The sequence below is a fragment of the Epinephelus lanceolatus genome, chromosome 8 (genome assembly GCF_041903045.1).
Source record: "Epinephelus lanceolatus isolate andai-2023 chromosome 8, ASM4190304v1, whole genome shotgun sequence".
NCBI lineage: Eukaryota > Metazoa > Chordata > Actinopteri > Perciformes > Serranidae > Epinephelus > Epinephelus lanceolatus.
In genome coordinates, this window is record NC_135741.1 from 21,840,616 (window position 1) to 21,859,041 (window position 18,426).

Here is an 18,426-nt window from a genome sequence, read left to right on the forward strand (position 1 = left end):
GACATTAGACCAGTGGAAATCTGTGCTTTGGTCTGATGAGTCCAAATTTGAGATCTTTGGTTCCAACCGCCGTGTCTTTGTGAGACGCAGAAAAGGTGAACGGATGGATTCCACATGCCTGGTTCCCACTGTGAAGCATGGAGGAGGAGGTGTGATGGTGTGGGGGTGTTTTGCTGGTGACACTGTTGGGGATTTATTCAAAATTGAAGGCACACTGAACCAGCATGGCTACCACAGCATCCTGCAGCGACATGCCATCCCATCCGGTTTGCATTTAGTTGGACGATCATTTATTTTTCAACAGGACAATGACCCCAAACACACCTCCAGGCTGCGTAAGGGCTATTTGACCAAGAAGGAGAGTGATGGAGTGCTGCGGCAGATGACCTGGCCTCCACAGTCACCGGACCTGAACCCAATCGAGATGGTTTGGGGTGAGCTGGACCGCAGAGTGAAGGCAAAGGGGCCAACAAGTGCTAAACACCTCTGGGAACTCCTTCAAGACTGTTGGAAAACCATTTCAGGTGACTACCTCTTGAAGCTCATGGAGAGAATGCCAAGAGTGTGCAAAGCAGTAATCAGAGCAAAGGGTGGCTATTTTGAAGAAACTAGAATATAAAACATGTTTTCAGTTATTTCACCTTTTTTTGTTAAGTACATAACTCCACATGTGTTCATTCATAGTTTTGATGCCTTCAGTGAGAATCTACAATGTAAATAGTCATGAAAATAAAGAAAACGCATTGAATGAGAAGGTGTGTCCAAACTTTTGGCCTGTACTGTATGTCCGTCCCACTGTGTGGTCTATTGGTCTTATGAATGCCCCTGTTGTGGATAGAGGACCAGTCCCTGAGCATTAGTGAGACAGGAGAAGGCGTTAGGGGGAATCCTCTCCACCTCCAGCAGATTATTTTCCAAGTGGATCGAAGCCAAGGTGGAGCCAGAGTTACGAGGGTGGCACACTCCCCACTCTCTCACCAGCCTGCAACCACAACATATATGCACTTAAATTTAGACATACTGCATCTCAAGTCTGCACTTTCCTCTCACAAGTGCTGATTTGTTAGTTCCCCCATATGCACAAAGAAGTGCATTGAGCGGCACAAGTGCTTAGGTCACCAGTGTTGCTGTGTCAGAGGGAGCACAGAGTCTGGTACAGTTCACAGACAGTAAGAAGAAACTGCAGTGGCAACAATAGTCATTGTCTTCATCTTCATGCTGATGGACTGTTGCTGAAATGTCAGTTTGAATATATTTATTTGCACAAGGCACCGCATGTGCCACAATATCCTTCTTTGATTCTGTGCCAAGCTCCTTAGAGTTATTTCCAAAGGGAGCTGCACTGGCGGAGCTAATGGTATTAGGACAGGATCAGGTAACGAGCAAGCAAGCATTTAGCTAATCCCTGCATTATTAAAATCACATTTGACTCTTAAAAATTTATGAAAAGCGCAATTCTACCTGATCCAGTTGTTGTCCAGTCTCAGCACCTGCAGATTCTTAAACTGTCGAACGCAGCGAGGGACCTCCTCCAGACGATTGTTGTCCAATAGGAGTTCTGTCAGCGAGCGGTACAATCCAACAAAAGAGACTCGTTCTATACCCTCATTGCTCAAGGCATTGTGGGACAGACGGAGGGACTGTAGGCTGGACTGCATGTGACGGAACGTGAAGGTGGCGATACGACCGATGTTGTTGTGTTGGAGGCTCAGTTTGTGGAGATGGCGAGGCAGGTTCATTGGGACAGAGGTGAACCTGTTGTGGGACAGGTCCAGTGCCTCCAGGGATCTGAGATGAAACACAGAGAGGAATCATGAATCCCAGTCAGATATCCACAAGAGGACCTTCGAATGAAAAATCTACTTCTAGATATTTTTAGGTGTGCTAGCTGCATGGCTCTATGGATGGCAATGCTGATCTCTACCACCTTGGTACACGCTGAAGTGTCTTAGCAACTATAAGACGGATTGTCATGACATTTTCGGCAGATGTTCATGGTCCCCAGAAGATCTATCCTACTGACTTTCCTAAAGCACCACCAGCAGGTTAATGTTTTCATTTATCCAGTGAAATATATCAACATCTACTGCACTGGCACAAAATGGTTCAGACATTTATTGTTCCCTGACACATGGATGGATTACTGAACGGGCCTACTAGGCACAGACCCAGGTGCCCAGAGTGTCAGGGCCTCCTTGGGCTTCAGCTGACAAATGTCACTTAAATTAAAATGATCACAAAGAGACACAAAATGACTACAAAAAGATGCAAAACAACAACAAAAAAGGCAAAACCATCACAGAGTCTGTTGTCTTGCTACTACATTAGAGAGGTGGTGGGGCCTTTTGCAAATCTGTGCCCAGGGGCCCATTTTCTAATAATCCACCCATGCCTAGATGATGCATCTTAAAGACTTTGATGATCCTCCAACTATTACTTTAGTGTCACCCTGAGGTTGACTTTGGTTTTGAGTGAAATGTCTCAACAACTATTGGATGCATTGCCATGACATTTGGTACACGCATCCATGTCCCCTTCACAATGAGTTTTAACACCTTTGGTGATCCCTTAACTTTTCACCTCGCACCGTAATCAGGTAATAATTTCACTTTGTCCAACATTTGCTTATGACAAAAAACCTGATCACTGATAACATTCCCACCGGCCTCAACTTTACTTTGTGTTTAGTGCTAACAGATGTTAGCATGCCAACATACTAAAGTAAGATGAACCTGCTTAACACCAGCACGTTGGCATGTTTTACAGGGCTCTGGATTAGATATAATAATGGATGCCCACTTCCAGTCCGATTCCAAGGCTTTTAACTGCAGACTTCATGTTTTATAGTTACTGGACTCCTGCATAGCGCTGTTGGGGAGGCAGGGAATCAGGAGTGCAGAGTGGGAGGCTGCGCTGTGGGGAGCAGCAGGAGAGAAACTAATGGGGCCTGGTTGGAGGGGGCAATGTAACAGAGCATGGCAGTCTGAGGGGGGAACTTGTGGCAGAATGGTGGATAAGGGGTATGAAAATGTTTGGTTTGTGGGAAAGAGAAAGAACGGCCATAGACGAAGGACCAGATTTAAAGGGGTCTAAGGTGAAGATGTAGCACAGGGGTTCAGTGTTTTTGTAGGAAGATCCAACACAGCTGTTGTGAGTTTACAGCACAGTTCACCGCAGGAGAGGAACCTCATTTCCTGTTTTTCCGCCATTCGTAGACCACACTGAACAGCCAATGGTCTCAGAACTCCCTAAGGTGGACAGCCAATGACCACACAGTGAAGTGAAGTGGGGACCAATGAGGGGAGACAGAGTGAATGTTGGAGACATTTGGGCTGGCATCTGTCTGACTGATATTCGGTGCCGTAGCACTTATGTTCCTCGTAAAGGTGACTTACAGTAAGACCCTTGCATGAACTCACCTCCCTTGAACTTTACAACCCCCAGGTTACATTAATCATGGGTGTTTTGTGTGTGGGGTTGTATTTCCATGAGACAGATGATGTGTGACAATGAGAGGGGGTGAAAATCTCCCAAATCAATCAAAACCTTGGTACATTGAGCAACTTCTGATCATTTGTCTGCATCACAGGAAAGGTCAGAATTAGCATGAGGCCTTCCTCCCTCGGTTTGGTAAAACAAGGTCCACCATAGACTTCAGGAGACCTCAGTTTGGTTTCATGCCTCTCTGCTTAACAGAGGTGCAATAAAACATCATTAATACAACTATAAATGTTTTACTGAAAACAAAGTTAAGACAGGGGAGGGAGCACAATGACATATTGAACTTAAAACACATGAACCAACACTCATGGAACACACAGCAGGGTTTTGTTTAACCTATACGTATTGTGGCAGTTATGGATTGCTGTGAAAATGTGGTTTCTGCAAGAAATTTAGACCCTCAAAATGTATTGCTCTATCAGCTTCTCAGCACCAGTTTAGACCAGTTGTACGCTGCTGATTTGTATTCTTAATCTTTGCCAGGAAGCTCAGCAGCAGTCCACCACTGCGCTCCACGTGGTATTAATGAGCAGAGGGACACACAGTCCTCTCTTCTCAGAGTCCTCCAACCTCAACACTCCCACCCACTGGCACCTACACACATGCACACATTACCAAACATGATGTAAGGAAGAAACACTAACGCACACACACACACAAATAAACTTATCCAGAGATGCGCCAAGATGATGTTTACAAAAAAAAGCTAATTCACAAATAGCTAACGTTAAATTCAAACAAATAGGCACACATCTTTCAAAGATTAATTCATTACTTCATTTCTTAAACATTTATAGGGAGCCACACAGCAATTACACAAAACCAAATGTGTTTGTGCGCACAAATTTGTGTGTGTGTCCATGTTTTTGTGCAAAGCATGGCCAGGAGTAGTCATGCTGATGGTCTGCTCATCCTCAGGGCATTGGGTTCTAATGAGAACCAGCACACAGGGGATTGTCGGTAGGTACAGAAGCACAACCACAGCACTTATACACACAGTTCCATCTGTACCGAGGCCACTGCGCCAACACCACACAGGCTGGCCTATGTACTTTGGCAACCTGACCAGGATAAGTATGTAGCCAGGTAGAGCAGCTGTGCCAAGGAGGCTAGATGGAACAAGACTGACTGAAATGATGGATGGATGATAGCTGGCCTCATCTTCAGCTACATCAGGTCATGATGGAGCAGACTTCTGTGAGCACTTAATTATGAAAACACTGGTAAGCTGATATCTGGAGTATTTCTGGTCATTTGTCACATCTGTTGAAAGCACACATAAAGGGATGATGTGTATGTGTAAATGAGTGATGGTAAACTCCCCTCCATCTTACCTGCACCCAGAACTCCCTGCTCATCTCTCTTTTCACTTTGATTTTCACTGGCTCTAAGGCTGTTGCTTGAACTACAGATCGTGCTTCCACATTTTCATATACCCGCCACAAAGGACAAATACTGAGATCAAACGTAAAACTAAACAGAGATGACCAAATTTGAACCAAGGTTCCGTTACTGTGTTGCCTATTTCTTGCCTCAAATGCTTTCAGAAACATATTTTAGCTCACTAAATACTTCTGCAGCTCCTGAGTCCAAGACGAATTTCCCTCCAGGGACAATATCATATTGTATCGTTACATACCGCATCGTATCGTATCGTATTGTATTGTATTGTATCGTATTGTATCACTGTTTAATTGTAATGGGAAATGGCATGTTAGGAGCTGGCCACCATTTTGTTTGCTATGACAAAATGGCCAAGCTCATGGCCAGCGGGACTGTGTATTGGTCGAATTCGGCACAGTGCATTCTCTTCTCTCCTCTTAAACAAAAGCGAATGCTACAGCCCTTTTTCTCTGTTGTCTCTGGTCATGTAGTATCAATATCAAAAGTATTTGTGTCTTTCTACTGCACAGACAACAGCCCAGTTTTATGGAAAGGCCATGTTTCTTTATACACAGAATATGATTCAGTAATCTACTGCAGTGGCATCCATTGTAATATGCATGTGTGGTGTACATACTTTTCATCCATTCCAAATATATTGTTTTTGAAACAGAAGAGAAAACCTTTAAATCAAAATCGAAGATCCCTTAAATTAAACTCAGAGGTTTTCACTTGACATCAGCGTGATGCCTCTGCAGAGCTGGTGTGTTTTTGTGGGGTGCTGTGTGTGTGTGTGCGGCTTGTTTTCCCATTTATGTAAGCTTATTACGAAACCAATTTGTGCTAGTCCGAAGATAAAAGAGCTTTCGTTACGAGTCCTATCACGCTCACAACATAACATCACACACACACACACACACACACACACACACACACACACACACACACACATCTTTGGTGTGATGATCACTGAACCGGTGCCTACATGCAGTCAGCCTCAGCCAACAGTGACAATAAATCTATGCAGAGGTCCTCTCCAACGACAGGCTCTGTCAAAATGACCCAACTAACGAAAACCAAATAGACAAAAAAAAAAAAAAAAAAAAAACTCGTTCTGTTTCAACGCGAATCACATTCAATCAGACACAACTCTCGTGTCACTTATTAACTGGGACTGCTAGGGTAGTTTTACTGGATGATTTTTAAGCTGCTGACGCATTTACAAGGCTGTTATTTTAAGCTGCAGAACACCATGTCTTATTAGGTAATTTAAGCAGAAAGTCCACATTACGACTGTTTTCCCAATAAAAATGTTTGACAGTATAAATTAAAAACCTGCAGTTGAAAACATTTTTCCCATGAAATATCATTTTTGGAATGAGTGATGTTTATGCAGCTTTAATCAGCGGGGGGTATTTTAATACAAGCTCTGGTTCTGTCAGTGAACATGTGGAGCTGGAGTCAGGTCTGTTGGCTGACAGCAGTGATGTGATCTCTGGTTAGTTTTTGATTGACTGGATGAGTTATTTAAAATGACAGGCTCATAAAGAGCCCGGAGAAGATGGTGGTAAGGGGTTAGATAAAATAAAACACTATGTAGCCTACACCTTTTACTCATAGAAATACTGTAAGTCCATGATTGATAGTTCCTCAGGATAACTGAAATACACATGGTGTATAGTATATTGTTTGTAAAGATAGAGAACTATCCTATAAATATTATTAAAATAAATAAATAATTAAAATAAGATATAGGACTGCACAGTTGATCAAAATATTATTGAAATCACAATATGGTAAACTCCAATATCCAAATCGCAGGAGCTGAAATTTTTGGTTGCAGGCTTCGATGGACACAATCTACTCAGACGGCCCAGAGAGCAGGTCTCCCAGCAGGGTGGAGAATAATTTGGCCATGAAGTATCCTGCGTCTTTCCCCTCCATATTTTCTTTTAGTCCCAATACTCTGAGATTTTGGCATTTGGTACGGAATTCCAAATCTTCCACTTTAGCTTTGAGTATCATATTCTCCTCTATCGCTGATCTGAGGTCAGACTGAAGCCCACTCACATCAAGTTCAAGCTGCGCTATCCTGTCATTGTGGTCTGTTGGGCTGGTCTCCATCTCTCTGATAGTGGAAGCTTGAGTTGCCAAAGTTGCTGAAATGATTCAACTGAGGACCGAATTGGTTCTAAGGAACTAACTGTGGGTTCGCTGGTCATACTTTCCCTCAGTTTTTCAAGCTCTTCCACAAGCTTTTCATTGTTAGCGGTGCTGCAGTGTTAACCGCCATGTTGCTACAAACATTAGCACTCTGGTGCTGGACTTGATTTGTTGTCTTTCTACCGACCTTTGCTACTCTACTCATTTCGCCTCTCAAGTACAGTAATTGCTTCAATATGAGGACATATATGATGATACATTTTACTTTACAAAAAGAAATGCTGAAATGATATGGAGCTCTGACAAAGTGCGCCTTAACACTACATTGCGTAACCGGAAGTCTCCGGAGCTGAAATTTTCAATATCATCCCCCTGCAGAGCCAAAGAGCCGCCATTTTAGACGTGCGCATGGGCGAGTTTCAAAGCCACCGTTTCAGAACAACAGTGAATCATAGTTGTTTCTGGCTGCCAGTATAGTGCAGCTAGCAAACTAGCGCTAGTGCACCCCTTAGGTAGCGCAGCTGGCACACTAGCTAAGTTAGCTGAAAAGTTGTCTATATCGACTTCAAAATGTTGATTAAAGAAACGTTACCATCTGTTTATACTTTGTTCCGGGTTAATGTTAAAATGGATGGTCCGGAGGGTCAAGCCCGCCTGTCTAGAGGGTAGAGGCACAAAAGTAGGGCTGAGAGCAGGTCGCATATCATATTTTTCCCTGGGACTTTCATTCCCATGTCCTCCAGATGGCCAGTCTTGTTCCTCTGGATCATCCATTTTAGCACTAATCCAGTCAAAGTATCAACAGATGGCAACATTTCTAATCGACATTTTAAAATGGAAAAAGACAACTTTAAAGATAGCTCACGCTGGCAGCCAGAAACAAGTATCTATAATCCATTGTCCGTTTGATAATCTAAACAAAGAGCGTGTTTCCTTAGAGTGGTCCTCCTAAAATGAACTGTGGTGAAAGTTGCTTTATTCTCTATTGATCCATGATTAAGCAGACAGCGTTAGCTAGTTCAGCTGACAGCGTTAGCTTGTGAGCTAGTGCACTAGGTAGTAGAAAAGTTTTCTATTTCTGCTTTAAACAAGCATTTGTGATCGCAATGCTAACATTATTTTTACAATAATGATAAATATGTATATAGCAATCTCCAAATGTTTAAATTGCTCTGGCTCTGAAACTTGCACATGCGCATGTCTAAAACTGTGGCTCTCCAGCTTTGCCGGGGGATGTTTCTTGAAATGTTTGCTAAATAAATGAAGCACTGTAGTGCTACAGAGATGGTCCAGCCTATCATATTCCAGACTAAAGGGAACATGCTTGTTTGCTGCAAAAATCACATAATGTTTTTTATTTTTCCAATGTAAAAAATTAAGTGTAAAAATTTTCATTTGCAATTGCAATCTGTCAAAAATGGTCACGTTCAATGTTGTTTTTTGCATACCTGGGGGCCCTCACATATATTGTATATAATTCATTGTAAATCTTTCTACGTAAAATCATAAAAACAAAGTAACTAGTAACTAAAGTTGAAGTGGGATAAAATGTACAGTACCTAAATAATTTAAAGTATAAAGAACCAATGGTAATATGCAAGTACAAGAAGCTAAAAACTGTTCTGAAGCACATAACTTGAGTATAACATACACCACTGGTTGTATATGTGTATGGTTATATGATGGTCACACATTAGCATTTTGTTTACTGAGTTGTTGTTTTTTTTTTTTTTTAAAGAATTCTGGAAAACAGAAAATACAATCACCTATAACATTAGGTTATAAGACATGTATCTAAACACAGCACTGACCATAGATCTGATATTATCAAGGTAGATGGCGAGGTGAGAGGCTGGCGGTCGGCCCGGTCTGCCTGAGACTGATCCCAGGTCCAAACAGAACTCCCCAGCTCCCTGTAACCTCCTGCATTTTCCGCTCATACCTCCAACCCCTGAACCCCAGCAGGAGGTAACAATAATACTGACTCCGCGACACAGAACAGAGGCGCTCCACTAACCAGAACCAGCACACTGCAGTTTATTTTAACATTAAGCAATTTACTTTTCATTCTGCTTCAGCCCCTCTCTGCCTGTTTCTCCACACACCTCTGCAGAGCTACATGACGAGTACATTTCTCCACAATGTGGATTTGATTATGATAGGTCTACAGAGTGACATATAATCCAACCACAGTGAGGAGTCTTGTTTTACACCACTCAGGTTTCACTAGTGACCTTTGCCCTTTGAGGCATCATCTCCTGCAGTGTTAGCGGAGTTCAGGTCAAGTTGAGGTTCTTACTCTCTTGTCTGTGCTGTGCTGAAGGAAGTATTTAAAATAGGACCAGCTAATAAGCCTGCAGCACCAATGGGAAGACCACTGCTCTTGTCACTAATGAGGTCAAGTGTCAGATGTCAAATACATTTGAGTAAGAAGTCAAGTGAAGGCTCAGAGTGCTGCCTAGTTGAATTTTCTCTCCCTTTCTTCATATCATCTCTCATCCCTCTTTTGTGCTTTTACTGTCTCCATTTACTAATAAAGGATTTCTTTTTTTAAGTCAGCCTTCTCCTGATTATATATCATCCCAATTTAATATTTCTATTTCCTCTTTCTTAAAAACCATTTAGTCATACAGTAAAATCCAAAGTCTCGTCAACTGCACTTTCCCGTCTCTCTTTCTTTAGCATTTTTTTCTCTCCACAGTTTTCCCTGAAGCTCCCACTGTGGTTCACAAGGATCCCAGGGAGCAAAGAAAAACCCGCTGGAATTCACTATATTTAAACAACAGACACACACACACACACACACACACACACCACACCACCACCACCCCCATAGACCCATTGAGACATACTGTACTACATCCACAAACAGACACATACAGGCACACAGTTGCCCTCAGGCTCTCACTCACACGCCTGCTCATCTAAGTACACAAGGTCAGCTGTCTTCACTCCTGTGATATGTGTGCACGCTTGGTGTTTGTGTGCGTGAGCGTGTTTCTGTGAGAGAAGAAAATAGAAAATGAATGTGTCTGTCTCCATGTGAACCAGTCAAAACATCAGCCAAAGACACTGAAATCTAACGAACTGAAATGGATTGTGTGTGAGTGAGATTATGGTTATTTCTGGGTGTGAAACAGAGCGTCAGCCTCGTCTACTGACAGTTAAGATAGAAATAGTAATCTGATCTATCAGAGATCATCTTGTCATGGTTGTGTGTTATTTTAAATCTTTTAAGTGTCACAACTATCAGCTGATAACAGATTAAACATCAAAAATGATAACAAAAGAATTCACATTTGAAAACACCAGTCTACCCTCTTGTGGCTGGTGGAGGCACTGCAGGACATTATTATTTTAAAATCAATAGTGATGGATGGATGGATGGATGGATGGACATACTTGAGATGGCTCCAGGTGTTGGTAGCGATGCTTTGCTCATGCAGCAGGTTGTGACTCAGGTCCAGCACTCTCAAATGGACGCAGCCCCTCAGTGCCTCCTCTGTCACCTCCTCAAGAAGATTTTTACTCATCTCCAGCTCCTACACAAAAAAGAAGACAAAGACAAACATCAGTGTGCCATTTGGAGTGTCAATTCTTGTCCCCATGCCAGTGTGTGGCTTTCTGGAGTGACCCTGAGTACAATGCTGGATCCCAGCTGGCTCCTTTAGCTGATCCTAACATTTTAAAGGTCCAGTGTGTAGGATTTAGTGGCACCTAGTGGTGAGGTTGCAAAACTGAGCCTTCTCCTGTGTGCCAAGCATGTAGAGAACTACTGTGGCTGATGCAAAAATGTAGATGGCCCTATCTAGAGCCAGTGTTTCATTTGTACGTTCTGAGCGGCTATGGAACAACATGGCGGACTCCATGAGAGAGGGCCTGCTCCTTATGTAAACAGCTCATTCTAAGGTAACAAAAACACGATTCTTATTTTTAAGGGATCATAAACTAATACAAACATAATTCTGAATATTATATACCAATTCTCCTGATACCTTGTTTGCAATCATGTGACTATATGATGTGCGAAATTAAAATGAAGGGCAATAAGTGAATTTTCTGCTTGAACTGGAAATGTAGGACTGTGACTACATAAATGAGTTTGATCAATCTACAGGTATCATCAGAAAATTAAAACTCATGTTGGATGTGATCTATATAAAATGAAGGAAAAGTGATTTTTCCCTCAACTTGAATGACTTGACCGGTGTGGACACTATCGTCGGTACAAATTACCTCATCCTCCAGACCTCCTAACATTACTAATGTTGCACAGCCAACCAATGAAAGCATACAAGAGTCTAGAGGACTGTAACAAATTTGTGTGCAGTTGGGTCCTCGACTGAAATGAGCCTTGTCTTGTTTTTGGCCAGGAGAGAAAATGTGCATGAGTTTAACTGTCTTTTTATATTTCATCCCTAATGTGGATGCACTGCTGTCAAGCTATCATTACTAGTTAACGTTTGCTAGCAACTACTTTCTACCTACTAGGGTTAACCGTTCCCAGAGGTCTGGTGAAACGCCGTTAAAAATCTGGGTTGTGGCTAAAAACATGTAGAAGTTGTCACAGCACATTGCAATTACATCCAATTCGAGGCATGTTTAAAACAATGCTTTAACCATTTACATTTGACATTAGTTGACTCGGTTCCTCCCAGACTAAAGACGGAGGTTTATGTTCCTAATCAAATTACTTCTTACTGTTTTCAGGACTTAACGTGGCCCTTGTTTTTTCCCAATTTGATTGATCTGAGCAGCTGTAAACACCACAAATCATAGGCATTTGTGCAATGTTGGTAGTCTTTGCCTCCAGTGGCCTGCCCTCCATGTAGACAGTGCACCAAAGATGCTATAGATGCCCCTTAATCCTACACACTCATCCCGGTCTCACTCTGAAGTTGTCAAATACTGGCGCTTCTGGCACTGGACGCTAACGAAAAAAGCCATTCATTCATGTCCGCATAATACATGGCCCGTCACCATTATTCTATAACTATGGCTGGCGGCGTCAGAGGTAAACACAGCCAGGCAACAGCATAGGTTAAGGGGGCCAAAGTAGAATTAGGGTGGGCAGGAGTGGTGGTTCATGACTCCAATAAGCCATAAGCCAAACCCTGTTCTTTTGTTGCCTAAACCCAACCATGTGCGTGTGTTGCCTAAACATAACCACACGCGTGTGTTGGCTAAACGTAACCACATGCGTTTGTTGTCGAAGGAAAAAAACATCAAGTCACGGTGTTGTACCAACATAGTGCGTTTATTTTTAAAGACACTGTATGCAAACTGTATATTACAGGCTGACAAGGCATCCCAGAACGTCAGCAATCAACGCACCCAGGGTACCTTGCATGTCATACCTTGATGTGGAAAGTCCATGACCAAACATCGATATATGACGAGTTTGGAGTGAGAATGTGTTGACACACTGGACCTTTAAAGAGGATTTTTCCTACAGGGATCAGTACAGTGATAGCAGCGTACCTGAAGCGATGGAGGAAGGCCCAGAGGGAGGAAGCGGAAGCGGTTGTTGCTCAGCTGGAAGTCCACAAGTCTCTCTAGTGGCTTGAAAGCATGTGGTGACACACTGCCCTCATGGAGGATATTCTCCTCCAGCTCCAGCTTCAACAGGTTACTCAAACCTAGAGGAGAAAACTCAGTTACACAACTTTTATACAAGACGTTTCTCTTCCATGTCCACAGACACAAATCCTACCATTGAAACAGCTAGGGGTAAGTGCACTGAGCTTGTTGTTGCTCGTCTTGAGCTCCTCCAAAGATGGTGGCAGGGCCGGGATCCTGGTGAGCATGTTGCCATCTAGGTTCAGCTTCTTCAGAGAGGTCAAGTTCTACATGACACGCAGCAAAACAGAGAGATAAACAGGCCAGAAAGATAAAACAGACAAAATGGATACTTGTCTCGTAATCCATAATTTTCCACCCCAACTTGCTGAGAAGGACACAATCACAGAGTTCACAGAAATACACCAAATCTGTGCATCTCTTCCATGTCATCTATCATGTTGTATTTTTAGTAAAAGCCACTCTGTGTGGCTCCTCAGTGAAAGCCACTGCGGTCGATGTGTGTCAACTAAAAGGAGTGGACTGATTCTTTTGCAGGATCTCTCGAGCCAGTCCATCAGTCCTCTGTCATTACTGGGATGTGAGCAGAAAATGAAGAAGAAAATATATATCTTCCTCCAAAAATAATTTCCTTTTATTCTCCACATCATTGGCTGCATCAGGTCTTTCCAGCCAATACTGTGAGAGTATGCTGATGGTGGCGTGTAATGATTGGTCAGAGTGCGGCGGGCTGCCTCAGTGTGGTCAGGCTCTGTGTTCGGCCTGTGGTCATTTAGAGGTTAGACCAAAGGTTATTCTTAGAAAGGATTAGTTAATGCAATTTTCAGTGCTCTTTTATTACCGTAATGATACAGGATACAGCCTGTGCCTTTATTTTAATTAGATGCAAAGTGACTTATAAAACTGGATTGTAACTTGCAAACTTGCTCACAGGCTGCAGATTTTCCACAAGAGGAAACTTTCTGGGTCAATATCAGACCAATTCTGCACATGCTAACCTACATCACCTACAGGAAAAGAAAATGTTACCAGCTGCAGTGTAGACATGCAGGTGTAGACACACTATATGTCACTGTTGCCACCTGCCAAGGGCGTAGGTTTCGTTTCAACATTGAGGGGACACATACTCAGCAAGGGATCTGGGGCTCCTCCCCCCAGTAAATTCTGAACGTCATTTCCTGCATTCTGGTGAATTTTTATGCACCAATTTGTGCCTTGTCTGCAGCACTTTATGGTGGAAATATCTTTAAAGTTTCCTCTTTTAAGTTTTATGGAAGATGGCGGCGCAAACAGGTGCAGCGGCCCCTCTGGGATCATCAGGTGCAATTACCTGTTCTATTGTTTGTCTCAGACGTCCTCCACGCAAAGCCACTATTTTATATTGTTTTTACTATTTTAACTTGCACTCTGTACATCTTAGGAATGCAGGCTCAGGGATTGTGTTGTGCCCAACTGTGGTTCCCAACTGGTGGGTCGTGGTCCAAAAGTGGGTCACAGGTCCACTCTGAATGGACCCCAAATGTCTCATAAACACTTCAAGTTTGCAAAAGAACACACTTTATTTTAGAGTACAGTTAATTTCCATCACAGAGCTTTTATTCTGAAGTGCCGATTCCTGCTGTAGAGTGACTCATTAATGGACAGCTGCTTGACAAAGGCAGCAAAGTCGCTCAACGACATGGTGAAAAGCAGGTATGATGCTGTCCCCAACATCTCTTACTGTCAAAGGAAGTAATATCTGCTGCAGTTATAATATTCACCACCTGTATTTTTATTTCTATTTACTGTAAGTTCTGTGTGTGTGTGTGTGTGTGTGTGTGTGTGTGTGTGTGTGTGCGTGTGTGTGTGTGTGTGTTGATGTTTTATATTTAACACTTAACATCTATTAGCTTAAATGATTTAACATTATTGTGTCACTCTAACCTCCAGTGGACATTTAACACCCACATATTCAAAACAGAAATGCAATTTAGCTTATACCTCTCAAACATCATATGTAGCTGTAAGGCTTTGTAAATGAATTTAGCATTTATTATCTTTCATTTATCATTATTTATTTATTTATTTATTTATTTTTTATGTTATTATTTTTGTTACTTTTTTATTTTATTATTTATTTATATTGTTTTTATTTATCTATTATTTATCATTTATCATCCTCATCATCTACATAATATAAAGCTTTTTCAGGCACATGACCATCAGACAAGTGAGCATAAGTGGTAGTTGATTTTATTAACACTTCTTTTAATAGTTCAAATATGTAACACCAAATGACTGTAACCCAATTATTTTGTTATCCTTTGGGCTCTGCCTACCCTGTTAGTTTTTTTCTCCTTCGGACAAATAAAGACACGTGATGACACTGAGTACTATTCAAAACAAAAAGCTACAGTTGTAACACACCTTCGCCTGTAGGTAAATCGGACTGTACTGGTACTTCAGGTCTGGAACTGCAGGTTTGAGTTTGCTAGCTCTGCTGCAGTTAGATGACATTGGATAGGATTTGTTTTGGGTGCATCGCATCATTGACAATTGTGAAATTACTATATAACACAAATTTGTTTAGTGCAAGAACAACTATCCCTCAATAGTACCCTATAGTGAGATGTACATTCAAGCATGATTAAACACACAGAGTACAACTTTATGAGTGTGATGCACTTGCAGACGAGTATCAGACTGGACTACAGAGACTGTGAAGGAGTAGAGAGCTGTATTGGTGGGTGTTACTCACAGACAGGGGGTTTTGGCTGAACGACTCATCATCCAGTTGGTTTTTGCTCAGGTCCAGTGTGTCCAGGTTCGGCACACCAGAGAAATCTTGTGGGGTGATGACTGTGATGTTGTTTTCTGTCAAGATGGGATATGGTATGTTATATGATGCAATACTTGGTTCTTTAGCAGGGGGTCAGTGACAGCCATTTGATATGAGTGTGATAAGAGAGTTCCCTTGAGCTTCACTTGACTCTCAGTACACACACACACACACACACACACACACACACACATACCTGCCATGTCCAGATTTGTGGCCAGCAGGTTGTGGATGATCGGCAGGCGAGTCATGCCGAGGCCCCTGCAGCTGATCTCTCTGTCAGCAGTCTGACACTCGCTGAGAGGAGACTCTGTAGAGCTGGAGAGGGTTTCTGTCTGATTGCTGGGAGCCTCAGTTGCCTCTTCTTCTTCTTCTTCTTCTTCTTCTTCTTCTTCTTCTTCTTCCTCTTCTTCCTCTTCCTCCTCCTCTTCTTCCTCTTCTTCCTCTTCCTGACACAGAAAATTAAAAACCATAATTACATGACAGAATGTGCATTCAAGGAATACTATTCCTTTAACTCAAATAGGTGACTCGATAAAGCAAAGCATGAACATTTCAAACCTCTTCCTCCTCCTCCTCTTCTTCATCATCAGTGTCATCATCATCATCGTCGTCATCATCATCATCATCATCATCTTCTTCTTGTGCTTTCCTTCTATCCATCAGCCGCCGCTTTTGAGCGTGAAGCTCCTTAAGTATAGCCATTAGACTGCTGTTCACCTCTCCTCTCCCTCGCTTCCTCCAGCCCATCAGGGGTTGCCCTAACCCTGCCTGCAGTAAGCAACAGGAAACCACAGACATGATTCCACAAAGAAGCAAATTAATATGTGACATGGGTAAAAAAAAAACCATCAAAAATGTGTATTTATTTATGCACAAATAAACATGTGTCATACTATTCTATATGCATTAGCCTCCACTGTGGCAGCGTGTTTCCTCCCCCAGGCACCTCTTCTTCTTCTACCAGCCTCCAGCTTCCTGACATCAACTCCTTGAAGCTCCCTCTCCTCCTCTGCCTCCATCTGGATGTGCTCATCCTCACTCTTCTCTACACAAATCATAAAGCGGAGCAGAGAAAGAGAATAAAAGTTTTTCGCTATTTACTCTGCTGCATACACTAAATAACGAAAAACTTTTCACACTGAGTTAGTTAGGATCGTGCAGACAGAAACAACATCATCTCACCAGGAGGGAGGGTCACACTGGAAGCATACGCATCCAACAAGGTCACTCCTGTATCAACTCCTGGTGGACGAACAGCTGCTGTTTCCAATTCAGGTGACTCAGATGAGGTTTCCACGTATGTATCCGTGCCATGCAAAGAGTTCAGGCTTTGTCCATGTAAAACTGTGCCACACAAACCAATGAGTACGATCCATGTCCTCCATATCTGCATGGTTTGCTGTTTACTTAGCTGAAGCTGCTTCATTTGGAGAGAGAAGTCCAAAACGTTTAGATCTTCAGGGCTGCAGTGAGGATGAAGCCAATCCACAGAAAGTGCAGACAGTAATGCCAAAGGGTAGAAACTCTGAGTAGCAATTAGGCTGAGAGTTTACACCAGAGGATTCATCACTATAAACACTTGTAGCTAAAGCTGTAGTGCAGTTTCTCCTTTGTGAGTCAGCCAAAAGCAGTACCAAACCATATTGCACATGCCCCCGACTCAGAGGAACTGCCGAAATGAGGAGAGAGCAGGAGGATGGGAGGAAATATCTAGAGACGGAGAGGTGAAAAAATAAACTCTCACGTTGTTAATAAGGGCCCTTGTTCGTCGCACCATGAAATACACAGACCCGCCCTGCTCCTCCTTGTCTCCTCATCCTTTCATAACTGTCTGCTAACATTAGGTGGAGGAGACGGCCAGAAGGCAAAAGATAGAATCTGGGACACAATAAGTTTCGTACAACTGTGATAGATTCTGGTTGAGCATCATCGTGTGGGTTGACACATGAATTTGTGATCGACTGTCAGTTTTTTTTTTCTCCTGACTGAATCAGACTGACCTCGGGCCTCTTCCCAAACAAAACGGGGTTGGTAGACAGTTCAGGTCGGAGCCAATCTTGTTTGACCAAGCTCCACTAACAGCTATGTATGAAATCCAACACGACCTCTGAGACGTGAACAATGAGCCCGTCTTTACGTTCTGTACACACAATACTGTCTGTGAGCACATACGCTGTCATGCTTACACATGTAGTCCGGAGTGTGTACATCCTCTCACTCGCCGCTGAGCCAAGCAGGTGCCACCACTGGATGAGTGTTGAGCCAAACTGGGATTTTCACTGTGGGGTGAAACCTGCGGACAGTCTCTCTTTATTTGCTCAGTAACCACACATACACATACTAAATCTGTCGAACTGTGTGTGCGTGTTGTCATGTCCCAGACAACAGCTTCTGGGAACAACATCTGTAATATGATCAGATATTATTATATGAATGATGTTAAATTTCAGTATTAATTATCGGTTTTGTTTCTCTGCACCTGAAGCTCAGCTGATGACACAGAGACAACAGTAGAAACCAGACATATTCCAAATGGCACATTGGACAACTTGACAGTAAACAGTGAAACACTCAGTTCCTGATGTGCCCCTCCAAGGTAAATAACGATGTGCCCGAAGACTATTCATTTAAACCTTGACAGGAACATGTAGTAATCCACTGACCACACTCAACCCCTTCCTTAACCTCAGCCTGACAACACCCTGGATTAACAGTTTCCACTGCAGGAAATAGTGCAGAGGAGTCATCCAGTTTAACTGGTGTAAGACACAAGGGACTTTCACCATCTCTGCTGCAACGCTTTATCGTCCTTTCTCTGCCATCGCAGCACAACTTGTTTTCTCACTCAGCATACAGACGTCCTATACAGTCTGACAGACTGCCAGCTCTATAACATGTATGACAGGTATCTGTCAAAGCCCCATGTTGAAAACATTCTGTAGCAGCAAAACAAGACGAGGAGTCTACAGCCATGATAG

The 18,426-nt window shown here is 42.7% G+C and overlaps 1 protein-coding gene across 1 annotated transcript; it reads right to left on the reverse strand.

The window, feature by feature from the left end:
• Nucleotides 1-735: 735 nt before the first annotated feature.
• Nucleotides 736-17,226, reverse strand: LOC117258770 (extracellular matrix protein 2). The gene is made up of 10 exons (XM_033629899.2): nt 16,631-17,226; nt 16,342-16,493; nt 16,007-16,216; nt 15,642-15,894; nt 15,365-15,480; nt 12,761-12,893; nt 12,529-12,686; nt 10,450-10,589; nt 1,462-1,788; nt 736-982 (listed from the first exon to the last, which is right to left on the reverse strand). The coding sequence occupies exons 1-10, from the start codon at nt 16,872-16,874 to the stop codon at nt 814-816; spliced, it is 1,902 nt and encodes a 633-aa protein (XP_033485790.1). The 5' UTR covers nt 16,875-17,226; the 3' UTR covers nt 736-813.
• Nucleotides 17,227-18,426: the final 1,200 nt, after the last annotated feature.

What these genes read in the sequence shown, in the direction of transcription:
- LOC117258770 (XM_033629899.2), bottom strand. Translation starts at nt 16,874, where the DNA reads ATGAAGCAGCTTCAGCTAAGTAAACAGCAAACCATGCAGATATGGAGG. An exon ending in AAGAGGAGGAGGAGGAAGAG is followed by an intron (nt 15,895 to 16,006) that starts GTTTGAAATGTT and finishes TTTCTGTGTCAG; the next exon opens with GAAGAGGAAGAAGAGGAAGA. An exon ending in AACACCTGGAGCCATCTCAA is followed by an intron (nt 1,789 to 10,449) that starts GTATGTCCATCC and finishes GTTTCATCTCAG; the next exon opens with ATCCCTGGAGGCACTGGACC.